The following is a 19,532-nucleotide window of genomic DNA, read 5'->3' on the forward strand; positions in this document are numbered from 1 at the left end:
TCAAGAAAATGCTAACTCAGATATATGAAATGATGTGTAAAACAGGAAAAGAAAAAGAAACCACATATTACAAGGGTTGTGGATTTTTATGATAATTGGAATCTGGCAACTCTTATTAGCAATGGGATTCACGTGACTTGGCCGACGAACACAGTCCTGTAGAGGCAACCAGGGTGACATACACCAGCGCATTGCTGGAGGGGAATAGGCTACGTGAGGAGGTTTATGAAAGTCGCTGTGAGGGTTGGTCTCTGTCTCCCAGATCACTATCAGAATCATTACTGGAGTCTTCACTTCCTTCTGTCTCAGTAAAAAAATCAGTCTTCATTTTCATCACTCCTCAATGTCATTACCGAGTAACACTGACATAACATCACTTGGAGTACTGTTTCCTCCCTCCAGGTGACGGGGGTTGCCAGATGTCGCCTCAAAATGGGAAAAGATGACCTATGTCTCAAGGCTCAAGCAGACGAGCGAGAAAAGATGCCAGATACCTCCACTTGCCCCAGGACCAATAGTGAGGGGGAGAGATTCAAACGTTTAGCGCGGAAAAATCATGATTACTGGTACGGTCCCTGCCTCTCCGCACGCGATGCTACAATCGTACATATACGATCACCGTACTTTAAGGGTTAAATAATTCAATATACCTAACCTAACCGTTAATACCTGTAAATGAAGTAGATAATAGAACATAAGGCAATAATAAATGAAAAATAATAATACGAAAAGAATACGAAAATGTGGAAACTTACCTTTCGAGTGAGGCGATGTCCGAAAGCAAGTGGCGTCAGAGGAGGAGGGCAAACGGCAGAAAATATAGAAAATGGTAGGAAACATTAACACTTAATTTTATGAAACACTTAAGATAATTTTTATTTTTCAGTTTCTAAATTTCCTTAATCAACGTTTAAGATTACGAGACGCTTAAAATTAATATTTCTTTTTCAGTTTCTAATTTTCATCAGATTCTTCTTCCCTTATCTGTTTTTTCGGATCACTTTGACCTTCACCTTGACTCACTAATGGCCTCTTTCAAAGAGTCGTGGTGAAGACGGCCCCTGACCACGATGGCCTCCCACGATGGCCCTCCCAGACGGCCCCATGTTTACCACAACGACCTCGGCATTTTTTTTTAACCGTAAGATGGTTTGAAATTGTATTTGTTAATACAATATCTTATACTAAGACAAATTGTATTAAGGGGAGAGTCCGGTTTAGATCGGGGGTGCCATATCTCCGGTAAATATGCATGAATCGCTCTGATTTTTATGTTGTGAAGTATTGGCATCATTTACATCAACATTAGACATTGACCCCCATTCTTGTCCCCCTCCCCCCCCTCCAACTACAACTACAACGAAAATTTAAAAGCGAATCTCCGTCGTTATTATTGGCCCCACAACCTTCATTTTTCTGTGACTTAGAGACGTTATAATATGAAATGTTTCTTCGTCGTTAGATTTTTCATTTCAGCTTTTGAATTTGTTTTATGATTTTTTTTTTAAATGTGGTTTTTTGCCTTTTTTTGACCAAAAAAATATTAATATAAAATTAAACCAGACATATATAAAAAAAACAGCGACGATGATTTGAAGAGAAGTATTCCTCTGCCTTTTTAGTCTTTGTTTCATTGAAATCAAGCTAAAACTGGCTCCAAGGTTAACGTTAGAAGGGGAATAACTTATGTTTTGAGATATGGGCTGAGAGAGGTCGCGAGAAACAGCGCAGCAACCTGGCGTGACTGTAGCTACGAGCACTGAGCCCTGTGACCGACCCACCGAACACTGATACCACACAGACTGTCGTCAGTCTTGCCATATCATATCCACACAAAAAAGTTCAGATTTTAGCATTTTTCGTAGAATTGGGTGGAAAAAAACTTACTCTGCTGATGTAAACAAACGCACAGCTGCACGTGGTTGAGCGGGACCTTTAAACGGATTTAAAGGAAACTATCGCAAGTTTCCTTTTAAATCTTTGCGAGATAGTTGCCAAAATGTATACCTACCAAATATATTTTTTTCACAAAAAGTCATTTTTTTTATATTTTTGGGGTCTCCAAACCGGACTCTCCCCTTAACAAATCAGTCGCTCACCCATCCTTCCCCCTCCTTCCTGACCCAGTGATAGGTACTGTACCACGTAGTACGTACGTGAGTTCTTACTTTTAATCACTGCAATAATGTTATCGTGTAATGTTAATCAGTAAATTGCATACTTGTTAATACAACCTGTATTAAAATGTAAGATACTGAAACATTCCACAGATTGCAAAGCATAACATTAAAACATTAGATATTTAGCCAAGTGGCACCTCCGGCTGCTGCAGCATACTAGCAAGTCATCGTCACCTCAAATAAAACACAATGGACTATCGCGCGCCTCTCAGAAATTTTAAAATCCTCTTATGGGTAAACAAAACCTTAAAATGCATATGTGTATACCGTATTTTACGGCTTGCAAGATGCTGCATCTAGGAAGACGTACCCTAATATTTGAAAGAAATTTATAAGAAAAAAAAAGTCATTCTCATACAAAGAAGATGAGGTTTAGTAGAGGAGAGGTGGTGGAACACCACCTCTCTTCTACTAAACCTCATCTTCTTTTCCTCACGGAAACACAGCTATCTGAGGCAACTGACAGTATCCCCTTCTCTGTCCCCTCCTACTTTCTATATTCTCATTTTCATTCCAAAGCTGGATGTTGCGTCTATGTATGCAATGACTTTACTTGCTCTCGTGCCCATGCTCTTGAGTCTTCCGAATTTTCCACCATCTGGCTACGACTTAACAGTCACTCTCAAACTAGATTCATCTGTGCTGTTTATCTCTCCCCTAACTCTTCTGACTATAGTAATTTCTTCGATTACTTAACTTCTAAAGTGGAGCACATTCTGTCCCTCTACCCTTTCGCTGAGATTTCCATTCTTGGAGATTTCAATGTTCACCACCAGCTTTGGCTTTCCTCTCCCTTCACTGACCACCCTGGTGAACTAGCCTTCAACTTTGCTATCCTCCATGACCTAGAGCAACTGGTGCAACACCCTACTTGTATTCCTGACCGTCTTGGAGACACGCCCAACATTCTTGATCTCTTCCTCACCTCTAACCCTTCTGCTTATGCTGTCACCCTTTCATCTCCGTTGGGCTCCTCCGATCACAATCTCATTTCTGTATCTTGTCCTATTTTTCCAATCCTCCGCAGGATCCCCAAAGCGAAGGTGCCTCTGGCGTTTTGCCTCTGCCAGTTGGGGGACCTGAGGAGGTATTATGCTGATTTTCCTGGAATGATTATTGCTTCCGTGTCAGAGACCCATCTCTTTGTGCTGAACGCATAACAGAGGTGTTAGTATCTGGCATGGAGGCGTACATTCCTCATTCTTTTCTCAACCTAAACCTTCTAAACCTTGGTTTAACTCAGCCTGTTCTCGTGCTATACATGATAGAGAGGTTGCCCACAAAAGGTACTTGAGCCTTCCATCTCCTGAATCTCATGCACTTTATATCTCTGCCTGGAATCATGCCAAGTCTGTTCTTCAACTTGCCAAACACTCTTTCATAAATAGGAAATGTCAAAATCTTTCAAACTCAAACTCTCCTCGTGACTTCTGGCATCTAGCCAAAAACATCTCAAATAACTTCACTTCTTCATCTTTCCTCCTTTATTTCATCCTGATGGCACCACTGCCATCTCTTCTGTCTCTAAAGCTGAACTCTTTTCTCAAACCTTTGCTCACAACTCCACCTTGGACGATTCTGGGCTTGTCCTCCCTCTCCTCCTCCCTCTGACTATTTCATGTCTACAATCAAAATTCTTCGTAATGATGTTTTCCATGCCCTTGCTGGCCTAAACCCTCGGAAGGCTTATGGACCTGATGGGGTCCCTCCTATTGTTCTCAAAAACTGTGCTTCTGTGCTTGCACCTTGCCTGGCCAAACTCTTCCAACTTTGTCTATCGACTTGTACCTTTCCTTCCTGCTGGAAGTTCGCCTACATTCAGCCTGTTCCTAAAAAGGGTGACCGTTCTAACCCTCAAACTACCGTCCTATAGCTTTAATCTCTTGCTTGTCTAAAGTTTTTAATCTATCCTGAATAGGAAGATTCTCAAACATCTGTCACTTCACAATCTTCTGTCTGATCGCCAGTATGGCTTCCGTCAAGGTCGCTCTACTGGTGATCTTCTGGCTTTCCTTACTGAGTCTTGGTCATCCTCTTTAGAGATTTCGGTGAAACTTTTGCTGTTGCGTTAGACATATCAAAAGCTTTTGATAGAGTCTGGCATAAAGCTTCTATCCTTCTCTCTGCAACTTTATCTCAAGTTTCCTTTCCGACCGCTGTATTGCTGCTGTGGTAGACGGCTACTGTTCTTCTCCTAAACCTATTAATAGTGGTGTTCCTCAGGGTTCTGTCCTGTCACCCACTCTCTTTCTATTATTCATTAATGACCTTCTTAACCAAACTTCTTGCCCTATCCACTCCTACGCTGATGATACCACCCTACATCTTTCCACGTTCTTTCAGAGACGTCCAACCCTTCAGGAAATCAACAGATCACGCGGGACGCCACGGAACGCCTGACTTCCGATCTTTCTAAGATTTCCGATTGGGGCAGAGAAAATCTAGTAGTTTTCAATGCCTCAAAAACTCAATTCCTCCATCTATCAACTCGACACAACCTTCCAGACAACTATCCCTTCTTCAATGACACTCAACTGTCTCCTCTTCCACAATGAATATCCTCGGTCTGTCCTTTGCTCATAATCTTAACTGGAAACTTCACATCTCATCTCTTGCTAAAACAGCTTCTATGAAATTAGGTGTTCTGAGGCGTCTCCGACAGTTTTTCTCGCCCTCCAACTGCTTACTCTGTATAAGGGCCTTATCCGTCCCTGTATGGAGTACTCTTCGCATGTTTGGGGGTTCCAGTCACACAGCTTTGCTTGATAGGGTGGAATCGAAAGCTCTTCGTCTCATCAACTCCCTCCTCTGACTAACTGTCTTCAGTCTCTTTCTCACCGCCGAAATGTTGCATCCCTTTCTATATTTTATTGCTATTTTCATGGTAACTGTTCTACTGATCTTGCTAACTGCATGCCTCCCCTCCTGCGGCCACGCTGCACAAGGCTTTCTTCTTCCTCTCATCCCTATTCTGTCCAACTCTCTAATGCAAGAGTTAACCAATACGCTCAATCATTCATCCCTTTCACTGGTAAACTCTGGAACTCCCTCCCTGCATCTGTATTTCCGAATTCCTACAACTTGTCTTCTTTTAAGAGGGAGGTATCGAGGTATTTGCTCCCATAATTCTAATTCTGGCTGACGGTTTTGGCACTTTTTGAAGTCTTTGGAGAGCCAGCGCTCAAGTGGGCCTTTTTCTAACTTTTTTTTTTTTTTTTTGCCCTTGGCTGGCCCTCTTCCCTACGTATAAAAAAAAAAAAAAAAAAAAAAAAAACATTCACCATATACCCGACCACTGAACACAAAAACATAAGAAGCAAGGAGTTTGCAAGACACTATTGTTTCAGCACTCATTACAAATTTGCTGGAGTACTCACCACAAATTTATAACTATGTAAATAAAAACACCATAGGTAAATACGTATACACAGTGAAAGAGTCCATCTCTTCTTGTTTTAGTGGTGGGTGATGGCATGTTTTGGACGTATTGTTTACATTACGGAATCACTTGTCCGATCGCCGAAACTGAACGTGTCAATGCTGCAGTTCGTATTTTATTTTTCAATTGTGCTTCACAAGCTTTATCAATGTGAATATAATTCACAAGTGGAGTTTTGACTCTTGCTTGAATGAGTAAGTTATTTGGATGTTCTATTAATAAAGGTATAAAGGCACCTGGCATGTGTGTGCGTTCGTGTGCATGTGTGTTGCTATGAGACCAGGGAGCGGCCCGTTTTCTCAACACACCGAGTAGGCTGCAGGAAGGATTATGGTATTGGAAATACTTGTAACACCTAAGTACTGAGTTTACATAATATAAAAGGCTGAATTAAATAGTACTTAAGCTAACATCATGATGTAATGATTCAACATACAAATACAGGTTGCTATCGGTCAAGTGTCCAAGCTCACTTGAGGTTGGGTGCTGCCTTACAATACAACATTCATCTTGGAAGACGCATTAGTATTTTTCAGGGTATTTTTTAGGAAAAAAAGTGCGTCTTGTAAGCCGTAAAATACGGTATAACATTTTCTGCTTAGAAATGCATGTTCTCTCACTTCTTTCGTGTTACACCCTGTATACGTATATGTACTATATGTGCAGGGTACACCGGTATACCAATATGTTATGGTTTTTAACGCTCCATACTACAAAACACTATCTCAGGAATGCTGAGTTGCCATTTACAGTGAAACGTGTTAACATAATGAAAGAAATAAGAGGACAATAATCCAAAATTTGGTGTGGTCGTCATGGTAAACATGGGGCCATTAGGGTAAACATATGAGGCTGTCGTGGTAAAAATGGGGCCATCGGGGAGGGCTGTCGTGGTCAAGGGCCGTCTTGACTAGGAAACCTTTCAAAAATAACGATCCAAGGAACTTTGTTACTGCCTGCTTTTCAATATGGTCCTGAAATGACTCAGGCAAATGTCATTAAACTGCGTGAGAAGACGACTTGTGTGGCGTGAATTTTAAAATTTTCTGCACGCGAGAATTTTTAGTTTTGTTTCGTATCTCGTATGCTGAGTAATTTTTCGTAATATGAAGCAAAAAAATCTTTGCATATCATTTCGTAAAATGAAATTTTTGTATACAGAAGCTTTTGTATCTTGAAGTACCACTATATATATATATATATATATATATATATATATATATATATATATATATATATATATATATATACATACATACATATATATACAGGCAACCCCCGCTTAACGAAGGGGTTACGTTCCTAAAAAACACTTCGTTAAGCGAAACTTTGTTAAGCGAACCGATTATAACAAGTTTAACCCCTGATTTGAACTTCCATTGAGAGTAAGCAAAGCGAGAGTGCATCATAGTACAGTAAAAGGTTTAATGAAAGTAAAAATTATGAAGTTAAACATTTAGGTAGTTTAATTTAAGTCATTATAATGTACACTAATGTATGTATGTACGTAACTTTATAATGTTGATGATCTTAACTTTATAAAGGGAGGGAGAGTGAAGCGGGAAATACACTAACCGGCAACCTGTGGAATGTAAACAATGTGCGCATCATGGTACCGCATACAAAACTTATGTACCACATTTCCACAAGGCTTTCCATTTTATCCATTGCAGAGTCACGAGTTCAGGTGGTTCTTTTAGCTTTCAAGGAAGATACAGTCTCACCAGCCTTCTTAATAGAGTCTGCTGACTTGAAAATATTTGACAGTAGATGGAGTCAAGATGTTATTAGTTTTCTGGCCTCTCTCTTGTCTGTGAATAATACCCAGCTTCTCTGCGAGAGTAAGACACTTCCTGGTCTTCTTAGGAACATTAGGCCACTTTGCAGGGCGTTTTGGTGGTAAGTTGAACTAGGGAAGATGAGCTGCTGGTGACGCTGTTATGGTTTGACTAGGAAGTGAGTGGTGCGCGTGATCTTGATCTTGATCTTGATGCTACAGGTGACGCATAATTTCTTCTGAGTCAGGCCTTTGTATTGGCAGTGCCTGTGTTGTCCACGAGAGGCTTGATCTTGATCTTTATTCTACAGGTGTCTCAGGATTTCTCCTGAGGCAGGCCTTAGTACCAGCAGCTCCTGGTGTATTCAAAAGCCTGTCAGCTTGCATGATACGGTGGGGCTTTCAAATTTTGAAAAAAAGTTACCTAGATAAAACTTCGTTAAAGCGAGTTTGGTGTTCGTTTAACGAGCAGATGGTAGTAAAACGAAACCTTCGTTGTAGCGAAATTTCGTTGTGAACCTTCGTTAAAGGGGTTACCTGTATATATATATATATATATATATATATATATATATATATATATATATATATATATATATATATATATATATATATATATATATATATATATATATATATATATATATATATATATATATATATATATATATATATATATATATATATATATATATATATATATATATATATATACAGTAATCGCTCGCGTATCCGGATTATAGCAGCCAAGGCCCTGGCGGATACGCGAAATATCCGGATACGTGGAATTTCCACTCCCAATCCCTTATAAATTGAGAAAAAAACATGTACATAACCCAAATGGATAAGAAAACAATGAATGAAAGCACATTAAATGATTGTGTATACAATAATGACTTCCTGGAGCGTGATAGAATGATAACATATTCTGCTTGTCTAGAAAATGTGAGGGTTGGGAAGGTGCCATCAGCAGCGTCATGGCAATCTGCTGTTTCACTGCTGAACTGGATAATAATAGTGATGTATTTATTGTTTGTCTGGTACAGCTTTCCACCTTTGTCTCAATATAATTTTTTGTAATAGTGTTATTGTTTCACTGTTTGATCTGCTGCAGTCTCTGACAAGACAGCCAGACGTTACCCTACGGAACGAGCTCAGAGCTCATTATTTCCGATCTTCGGATAGGCCTGAGACCAGGCACACACCACACACCGGGACAACAAGGTCACAACTCCTCGATTTACATCCCGTACCTACTCACTGCTAGGTGAACAGGGGCTACACGTGAAAGGAGACACACCCAAATATATCCACTCGGCCGGGGAATCGAACCCCGGTCATCTGGCTTGTGAAGCCAGCGCTCTAACCACTGAGCTACCGGGCCTTGTGAGAGCTCTGTCATGTAAAGTTGTGATGATGAAGGCAGTAAGGAAAAAAAAAGTGTTTGAAAAGATCATAACAGTCTTATGATATAGAAAGATGGTGGAGAAGCCTGGCAGTGAGGCATGGGTGAGGCAGAGTCTTGGAGGGGGAGATAATACATATGACTGAGGGGAGAGGGGAGGCCAGAATTGAAAGACCAGCTGTCTCCCAACAATACATTTGTTTGTTTGTTTCTAGTTGTCTTCTCTTCTTGATGTTTCTCATTTTAATTCTCGTCAATGTATACCTGTCAGGCAAAAATTAGAGAGCTAAATGACACACCTCCCTACTTGACTCCTGGCCAAGTACTGTGTAGGACGTGAGTCAGGCTGTGACACAATCACACAAGACATTTAAAAATGGCTTCCTTACGGAAAGGTTATTTAATTGTCAAAAAAATAAACTCATAAATGAAGGAGTAGCTCATCTTGGCCATTTGATACTTGGAAGTTCTGCCTTGGAGCGTCTCACAGAGAAATGTAAACAAACAACTGAACCACTTTTCACTGCTAGGCTGGAACAATTATATATACATATATATATATTATATATATATATATATATATATATATATATATATATATATATATATATATATATATATATATATATATATACAGGTTGAACCTCCTTAATCCGGTATTCTTTCATCCGGCAACACCTGTAATCCGGCAAAATTTTTGTGTGCCGGAATTTTTGAAATGGCTGTAGTAATTTGCCGGACCGCTGCTAGGATGCGGCGGTGCTATACTGTGTTTTGGAGCCCGAGCATTCTGGGTCAAATTTAGATCAGTACCACGCTACCACTCATTGGAAGCAGCACCCCCCTAGGTGCGTAAACATTTTTTCTGTAATATTTGCCCCTAAACATGGCTTCCAAGCGACCAGGAAGTGATAGTGTTGTGTGTGAACCAAAGAAAAAGCTCGAACATATGACAATATCAGTGCAACAGAAAGTGGACCTATTGAAATAGCTAGATAAAGGTGTTTCAGTGCGGAGCCTATGTCAACAGTATCAACCGTCTATGATATAAAAAAGCAGAAGAATCAACTTCTCAAGTTTTACAGTGAGTGTGAGAGCAAGAAGAACATGGAGGTTCGTAGATCACTTAAGGAGGGTAAAAACAGTGATTTAAGCTTCGGCGCGCTGGTAATGTCCCTGTGTCCGGCAAGATGATAATGGCGCAGGCAAAAATGTTCCATGCTGAACTTAATTTACAACGTGTTTTTCTATATACTTCTGCATGTATATTTTCATGTACAACTATCATATATCAAAACAATGTTACAGCTACACTTGTATGATGCAGGGTAAGTATATAGAGGGTGTTTTGGGGACCACCTATACACCCATGCCTCGGTTTTACGGACTTTTTTAAAAGGGGGGAAGACTGGTCTGATAGTTCCGATTGTCCGTAGCTTCCAGCTGATACGTATATGGTATGCTAATAGTGGCTGATATCAACAACATTTTTAATACATGAAATTAGACTTACCATGGATGGTGAAGAGATGTTGTGCTGTTGGTATGCTGGTATCTGCCGTGATCGTATAGTGGGGCCTCCAGAAATTTATTCTGAGTCACTGGAGCTTTGCAGCTCCAATGGATCTGTACCTGAAATACTACTGTGCTGGTGCTGTGCTGGTGGGGTGTTAGTACCTGTACGTGAGGTGGAGGGTTGTGGTGATGGTGGACTGGTTGGTAACCCTGGTGCCTGAGGTGAGCGCAGAGTTACTGGTTTGAAAAATGTGTCTAATTTTAACTGTTTACCACTTTGATATTATTCCTTAATTATGGCCTCTCTAAACAATCTTAGGTTACTGTAGTGAAGACTCAGATCTCTGCTCTTGGTAAATTCCACAAACTGTAGCACAGTGTCCATACAGCTCCTCACCTCCGACAGTCTTGGCAGTGCTACCGGCATCTCGTCTTCGTCATCACTGCTGCTACTCCTGTGGGTACTGGTCACCTCCGCAGCAATCTCCTCATCCAAGAGTATTTGGTATCCCAGATCAGCATCATTCTCATCCAGCCATTCTTGAACATCTTCCAATGTTACGTCTTTTTCGTCTGCGCGCTGTAGAACACGGTGGAAATTGCTGGCTTCATATCCCTCAAAGTCGTAATCAGGTTCAGTGTTCTGTAGAAGTTTCTTCCAGCTGTTTGCTAAGGTAGAAATTTTCAAGTCTTTCCACAAATTAGTGAAGTTAAAAATTGCAGATTTGATTGTGTAACTCTTGATGTTCTCGTGTGCGCAGGCCCCTGCTGTCGTTTTGTTTGTCTTCCTCAGTCTCGATTACCACCATAACCTCATCTAAGTAAAGTTGTTAGTATCTCCTTTTCACCGCACTGATGACACCTTGGTCCATTGGTTGGATGAGTGATGTGGTGTTGGCAGGCAAATACAAGACACGTATTTTGCCATCAGCACTTACAAGCTTGTCAGCACTAGGGTGAGCAGGCGCATTATCTAGCAGAAGAGGAGCTCTTACGTCGTCAGGGTGAAACTTCAAGACATCCTCCTGGTACTGTCGTACTTCTGGTACAAAATGCTTAAAAAACCAGTCAGAGAAAATTGAAACATTAAACGAAGCTTTCCTGGAGTGGTAATAGTTGACTGGTAAGGTGTGTATGTGATCTTTTAATGCACGGAGACGAGCATACTTGCCAACAATCACCAGCTTATGTCGGTGCATACCGTCGGCGTTAGCGCAACAAAGCGCCGAAATCCTCTCCTTACACATCTTCTTCCCCCTCATAACTTCTTCATCCTTCCGTGCCTGAGTATTCTTGGGTAGTGAGCGCCAAAATAAGTCTGTTTCATCTGCGTTGTACACTTGGGACATAGGAAGGCCTTCATCCTTAATCAACTCATTAAGCTTGACCCGGTAGACCTCAGCACTGACCGTATCTGCACTGCCAGCTTCCCTCACCACCGAATCACGCAATCCATACCTGTTTCTGAAATGCCATAACCAACCATCACTAGCATTGAACTGAATACCTAAATGCTTACTGAGCTGTTCACACGCATTACATATTGTTCCAGAAGTGACCTTGTTCCCACAAGCCTTCTGCTGCACATACCATTTGTACACAGCTTCATCTAACTGCTTCTGACTACCAATCTTCATATGCTTGCGGGGTGCTACAGAACCACTCATACTTGCATAACCATCAACAGAATACTTCACAGCATACTCAGTTAGCTGGCCTTAGCCCTACGGATATCTGAAACGGTTTGTTTTTTTACACCATACTGTTCACACACCGCCTTGACGGACGCGCCATTTCCAACTTTCTTATCAACTCGAGTTTCTGTGCCATGGTTAAATTAACCCTTTTCTTTCTTTCTACTGAAGCTCCAGACGGCATGGTGAATGAATTTGTATCACTGGTACAAGAATTCAAGCACAACACAGAAAAAAAGGGGGAAAAAAATATGGAGGAATGCGATGCACGTCCTGAGACACGTGTAAACAAGGCGACTGCCTGCCAACTAGCTGTCAATTTTGGAACCAATGTACTTTGTCCATAGTGCGCGGGACTTTCAAATAAAATCGGAATCTGCAGAATTTGTCCGTAGCTTCCGAAATTCGTTAAATGGGGGTCTTTAAAACCGAGGCACGAGTGTAGTTCGGAATTTTCCATGGTCTGGCAAGTCTAAGGTCTGGTGGTTGCCGGATTTGGGAGTTTCAACCTGTGTATATATATATATATATATATATATATATATATATATATATATATATATATATATATATATATATATATATATATATATATATATATATATATATATATATATATATATATATATATATATATATATATATATATATATATATATATATATATATATATATATATATATATATATATATATATATATATATATATATATATATATATATATATATATATATATATATATATATATATATATATATATATATATATATATATATATATATATATATATATATATATATATATATATATATATATATATATATATATATATATATATATATATATATATATATATATATATATATATATATATATATATATATATATATATATATATATATATATATATATATATATATATATATATATATATATATATATATATATATATATATATATATATATATATATATATATATATATATATACACACACACACACACACACACAAAATATATTTACTTCTACTTATGAAGATGCCATTAAGTTGAGATTATAGCATTACCAAGAAAATAAATTTTATTATAAAAGTTTTGGTTAGAAACCATAGATCTTAGTTTTGCTAAAAATTGACGCTAGAGGAAAACGGTGTGTTCCGTCTGGCTAAGTGCTGTCTGTGTGCTGCCTAGTGGGATCGAGGGATCGCTCACGTGGTAGGTTTGAATATGCTTGGGGGCAGCTCTGGATAGTAGGGAATTCCGGATAGTGGCGATCCGGATATGCGAGCGATTACTGTATTATATAAATACAGGGGATCCTCGTGATTTGACCGTTCGCAGTTTGAATCATCGCCAATTCAAATTCAGTTAATACCCAATCCTTAAGGTTCGACTTCCATATCTCGTGCGCCACCCACCCGGTCAAATTCACTGCCACCCCAAATTCGGCATAAATTTGTGTAAGGGATTATGACATTGGCCTATGATACGCAGAACGAGGAACATCCACTCCAGATAGCTAGAACTTTCCCAGGATTACAGTATACATATGCATATGCATTTTCTTGGTTTTGCCACAAAGGCCACAACTGCTGTGGCTTTCTTTGTTGTTGTTAGCATTAAGGTTGCGAAGATCTATGGATCCTTGCAAGCCATGGGGTAGTCCAGTGTGGATATCACAGGTGTGGTAGCCGGCCAGTCTGCCTCAAGAAGGCCCAGATAAGGCAAAGGACAGCAGGTTGCCAGTAGGGGTGGACTCCTCCTGAGGCCACCAGAAGGATGGGCCGGTCGAATGTTATGAAACCCAGGGTGGAGAGCTGGGAGCATAGTGCAGTGGTGTGAGAGTGGAAACGTGGGCAGTAGAGCAGGAAATGTTTGATGGTCTCAGGGGTAGTCCTACACCGAGGACAGAAGGGATCAGGAGGCAGGCGTAGGTGGTGCAAGTGTGAGCGTTGGGTGTGGTATGGCTCAGGCAGAGGTGGGTGATGGCTGCTCTGACATGTGTTTATTACCGTTTGAATCTTGTAACAATGCTCATCCTCCCTCCACTGATGGATCCCCCATCCCTCTTAAAGTGAGGAAATGTTCATACTTTCTGAGTATAGTGTACAAATGAGTCTATATATTTATGTTGCATTTTTATATGTTAAATTCAATCAGTAGCAAATCCATTGGCAATGTTTAGATTGAATTGTTTAGAATGGGAAAATGCAAGACAAAATTTAAATCCTTAGTGTGATAGGGCATTACTATTGGTGGGCTTAGATATAGGTAGATATGACTTGAGGGGTTTGAGGTGACAGCTGTATGAACTCCTTTGGCTTTGTTTCTGAGATACTGAGGTTTTCTAGCCTCTACATAACATCAGTGTTTTTGTGAGGTGGTCAATATCCATGTCTTTGAGGGGAGTTCTTAAGAACAAACATCAAGTATACTCAATGAGGCATCTAAAAATAGAGAAGCATCCTGACTCAAGGTACTTTTTATTTATGGGTGTACAAGATTGTGTAATATTCTTCTATTGCATTTTCATAGTAAATAATAAATGGTAGTATACAAACATGGAATATGCTAAATGATCACCCTGAAGTATAATTTAGAGTGGAACAATCTATCTAAGATTCATTACCAATCCACAGGTGTTGGAGAAAGAGTCCCAAGGCAGTGTGTATGATGTGTTCCACAAGCTTGGTGTGCTAAGAACCCTTGGTCTCATCTTCAAGCATGGCAAACGGGAGGAAATGTTGGAGTTCTCACAAAAGGTGTTGCCTCGGCTGGTAGCTTGTGGTGTTACTTGCTCCACAGACACACCAATAAGAAAGCTTGCCATGAAGGTTATCCAACGCATTGGTGAGTGCCACCTTTCATAGAGCAGGGCTAATCATCACTATTATTGTCATCATTAATATTATCAACAAGAACATCATTAGTACTATAAGAAATATAGTGGAACTTAGTTTCATGAATGCCCCATTGCATAATGTATCAGTTGAAGAATAAACATTTTTAAAAAAATTTGTCTTGGTCCATGAATGAAATTTTGTCCATGAACAGAGTTGCTTGCTTTGGCATGAGATGGCATCGCATCGAGCGTCAGTTGTTCTCATGGTACCACACTGTAAAATCATATTTCTTGTTGATTTGCTATTTTGCTTTTCACATTAAATTGGCCTTCATTTTGCCTTCCAAGATAGTGAAATGTGTTAATGATAGTGGTTTTAAGAAGCCGAAGCATATTATAATAGAAATAAAGGGAAACTAAACTAGCAAAGCATCTTAACCTATACAGTGTCATCCTTTTTCAAAAAATAAGGGTCATGGTAGGTTGCATTTTCTTGTATATTTTTTATTTACTGCATATAATCTAAATAGAGTTATGAATTGCTTCATATATGTATATAATATACAGTAAGTCCTCATTATACGGTACATATGCGTTCCTGAAAACCTTACCGCATATCGAATTTACCATATACCAAACCCATTATAACATGTAACAATAGGGAATGCATTCCAGCACGTTGAAAGTCACCCACACAGAAATAAAAATACATGAAAATAATCATTAGAAATCATATAAAAAAAAGTAAAGTAGTGTGCAAAGGAAATAAACAGAGAATGTTTTTTATTTACCATTCAGTTGCCTTGTATTCTATCAGATGATGTCCTTCCCGAGGCTAAGGGACAGTAGGGATTTCTGCTGAGTGGGCAGACGAGGATAAGACGTTGTTGTCTGCACTGTTGGAAGCAGATGTAGAAGGGCCAGCTCTAGCAGGGTCGGCACGTTTCAATGGTTTGAAGAAAGAGGATATTGAGGAAGGGCCAGCTGTAGCAGGGTAGGCTTGTGTGATAGGGATGGCATGTCTGACTGGCTTGAAGAATGAGTAAATGGAGAACTGTTTAGTTTTGTTTTTTCATCATAGATTTCTTGATAAATATTGACACTTTTCTCTGTCATGAACCACTTTGCTACTCCTGGCAGGATTTGGATCACGTTCCTTCAGGGTTTCCAAAACTTTTTCAATACCACCGAGACATTCTCTAAGAGTTTTGATGTCCAGGCCACGCAAAGGTTCTTCCTTGTCTCCCTCTTTTCTGCCTTCTGTGATGCCTTGTCTAGCTCTATAAGTTCATCATTTGAGGGAGATTCAGCATAGCTTTCCAAAAGATCTTGAACATCATTATCATCAACTTCATCGAAGTCAGCTCTATGGCACAGATTTACTAATTCATATATATATATATATATATATATATATATATATATATATATATATATATATATATATATATATATATATATATATATATATATATATATATATATATATATATATATATATATATATATATATATATATATATATATATATATATATATATATATATATATATATATATATATATATATATATATATATACATATATATACATATCAATCAATACTTAACTAACAGGATAGGGGGTGTCAAAGCTGTTCGTAGAACGGAAATTCGTTAAGCGGACGTAATTTTCCCATAGGAAATAATGGAAATAGGGGGGATGCGTTCTGGACTGGTCCCCAACACACCACATGGGTAAAAAAAAAAAAAAAAAATGTATTAGCTTTTTACAAACCTTGCCCCCTAAGAAAGGATTGTTTTGTAATGCATAAAGTGAAATCTTACTTGGAATACCAAAATATAAAGCAGAGATGAGATCGGCCAAAGCAGAGTAGATGGAGACTCACAGCAACTCGGCCGCTTCTTCTTCTTGTGACCTTTTTAGCCTGGCTTGTCTTTCACCACGATATTAAATTTGTTTCCACTCCTCTATTGCCTGCTATAATGGATATCATATCTTAGTATTCATATACACTCATGCCATGAGGATAATCTGGACTCTGTGGCACTGAGTGATAGTGAATTTCATTAGTAATTCACTATCACTCAGTGCCACGGAGTCCAGGTTATCCTCATGGAATGAGCGTATATGAATACTAAGATATGATATCCATTATAGCAGGCAATAGAGGAGTGGAAACCTAAATTTAATATAGTGGTGAAAGACAACATGCCAGGCTAAAAGGGTCACAAGAAGAAGAAGCGCAGTCGCTGAGTCTCCGCCTCTTCTGCTGTGGCCGATCTCATCTCTGCTTTATTTTTTGGTATTCCATGTAAGATTTCAAGAAGAAGAAATGCTTTGTGAACATAAATGCATTTGAGTCTAACACCACCTCCAAAGGTGGTGTTCTCAGAGCAACCTCGATCCCTCAAGCATTCATGGAAGCCATTTCGCGGCAGGAGGTTGCTCTGATGTTAAAGAATCATGGATCCGGTCCCAGGAGCGCTAGAGACAGGCGGGGAGCCAGACAATCACAGCGAAGGTGCCATGTTTGGTCCCTCACTCGGCAAATTCAAACCCAGGAAATTCGTTAAAATGGATGTGGTTGTATGTTTTATGGGGTCTAACTTTATAGTATATATATATATATATATATATATACAGGTATCCCTTGGTTAACGATAGGGTTACGTTTCCCAAAAACAGATCGCTAACCGAAACGATCGCTAACTGAGGGATTTGAAATTATCAACTACATACATGTATTTCGCGATGCGTAAATAAACGACACTTTCTATGTTGTTAGTTGTTATTTACACCTTTAGAATTGGTAGTACTTACCTTGAGGAGTGGATGTGATATGCGTAGTGTGTTGTTTTGTGCCCCGAGGGACACAGGGCCTTGGAGGATTAAATCTCATCATGCCCACACCGACCCAAACTCGGTCAGCTGCTTCAAACCCTTCAAATTCTTGAGAGAATACGTTTTCCAGTGGGGGTGGGTCATCCAGGCTCTCCTCATCGTCACTCAAGGTTACGGTGGATGTGAAGGATAGATTGGATGTGGGTGGAGTTGTTTTGGAGGTGGATGGAGTTGTTTTGGAAGTGGGTGGAGTTTTTTTCGAGGTAGCAGGACGAACTTTGAAGTACGACGAGATGACTCCTATGGAAGTAGATGGGATTGCTTTTGAGGTGGATGGGGTAGCTTGGGAGGTGGATGGAGTTGCTTGATCGGTAGATGGGGTTGCTTGGGATGTGGATGGGGTTGCTTGGGCGGTGAGTGGTTTGAAGAAAGATGAGATGACTGTCTGTTTTGCCATCCTTTTCTTTGCCTCAAATAGTTCTTTATACACTTTCATGTCATTTTCTATAGCATTAGTCACGCCATTACTTCGGTTTGGGTTGGGGTCATTCTCCTGGAGAAGATGTATGGCCTGGTTAATATGATTAAAAATCTCCTCGAAAATCTTGACGGAGAGGGTTCTTTCAGGCTCCTTGTCCTCCTCCATTTCCTCCAAAGTATTTTGTTTCTCCAACTCCATGAGGTCGTCGTTGGAGAGGCTCAGAATGACTGTCCAGCAGTTCTTGTACGTCATTCTCGTCCACCTCATTGAAGCCTGCCTTATGGGAGATATGAACGATGTCTTTCCTTACTGCTGTAACATCGACAGGGACTTCCTGTTTACGTTCCACGCACTCAGGCCACAAATTACGCCAACATCCATTCATTGCCGACTTGGACACCTCCTTCCATGACTCGTCGATGTTGTCGATCCCCTTTTTAATGTTATAATCCTTCCAAAATTGTTTCATGGTCGGCTTGTCAGGGGTGTCAATGCAGGCCAACAGCTGTTTCATGGTGCGCCGCTGGTAATAGGCCTTGAAAGTAGCGATGACTCCTTGGTCCATCGGCTGGATGAGGGCAGTTGTGTTTGGGGCATAAACATGACCTCAATATTATCTGCCCAGTCATTCATGCTCTCTGGGTGGCTGGGGCGTTGTCACACAGCAAGAGAAATCTGTTAGCAATGTTGTTTTGGGCAGCATATTCTTTTAGGAATTTGGAGAGGTATCCTGTCACGTAACTTTGCATGATAACAGTCGTCATCCACCCTTTTGTTTGCCTTCCATACTACGGGCAAATATTCCTTAATATAGCCAGACAGAGCTCTTGGGTTTTGGGAATGGTAAATAAGGCATGGTTTAAGCTTAAGATCACCAGCGGCATTCCCCCCCACCAATAATGTTAACCTGTCTTTAGATGCCTTGAATCCTGGTGCCGACTTCTCCTCCTTTGCTATAAACGTTCTCGATGACATCTTCTTCCAATACAGGCCTGTCTCGTCAAAGTTTAGAACCTGCTTGGCTGAATAACCTCCTTCCTCGATGCGCTCTTTAAGCAAAGGCTTGAAGGCGTTTGCAGCGGTTGATCCGAACTCGCTGCCTCCCCACTAACCTTGAGGTTGTGTAGACTCCCACGATGTTTGAAACGTTCAAACCACCCCTTACTGGCCTTGAAGGACACTGTCTCGCCTATGTTGAATTCTGGTTTCAGGTCCTCCCACAGGCTCAGTGCCTTAGTAGTAACGAGTTGGGTAGAAAGAGGCATGCGGCGGTGTGTGTGGTCTTCAATCCATAGCCTCAGCAAACGTTCCAATTTTTCCATAATCGGTTCCCTGTTACGAGTTGTTGTGTGTTT

General features: G+C 40.0%; 1 protein-coding gene across 1 annotated transcript in view; it reads left to right on the plus strand.

The window, feature by feature from the left end:
* LOC123499074 (tubulin-specific chaperone D-like) overlaps positions 1–19,532 on the plus strand; it is a 563,551-nt gene that overhangs the window by 120,095 nt on the left and 423,924 nt on the right. Inside the window, exon 6 of the mRNA XM_045246676.1 lies at positions 14,650–14,860. Coding sequence (XP_045102611.1) covers positions 14,650–14,860 — 211 coding nt within the window. The remainder of the gene's footprint in view (positions 1–14,649; positions 14,861–19,532) is intronic.

This window comes from Portunus trituberculatus, chromosome 49 (genome assembly GCF_017591435.1).
Source record: "Portunus trituberculatus isolate SZX2019 chromosome 49, ASM1759143v1, whole genome shotgun sequence".
Lineage (NCBI taxonomy): Eukaryota > Metazoa > Arthropoda > Malacostraca > Decapoda > Portunidae > Portunus > Portunus trituberculatus.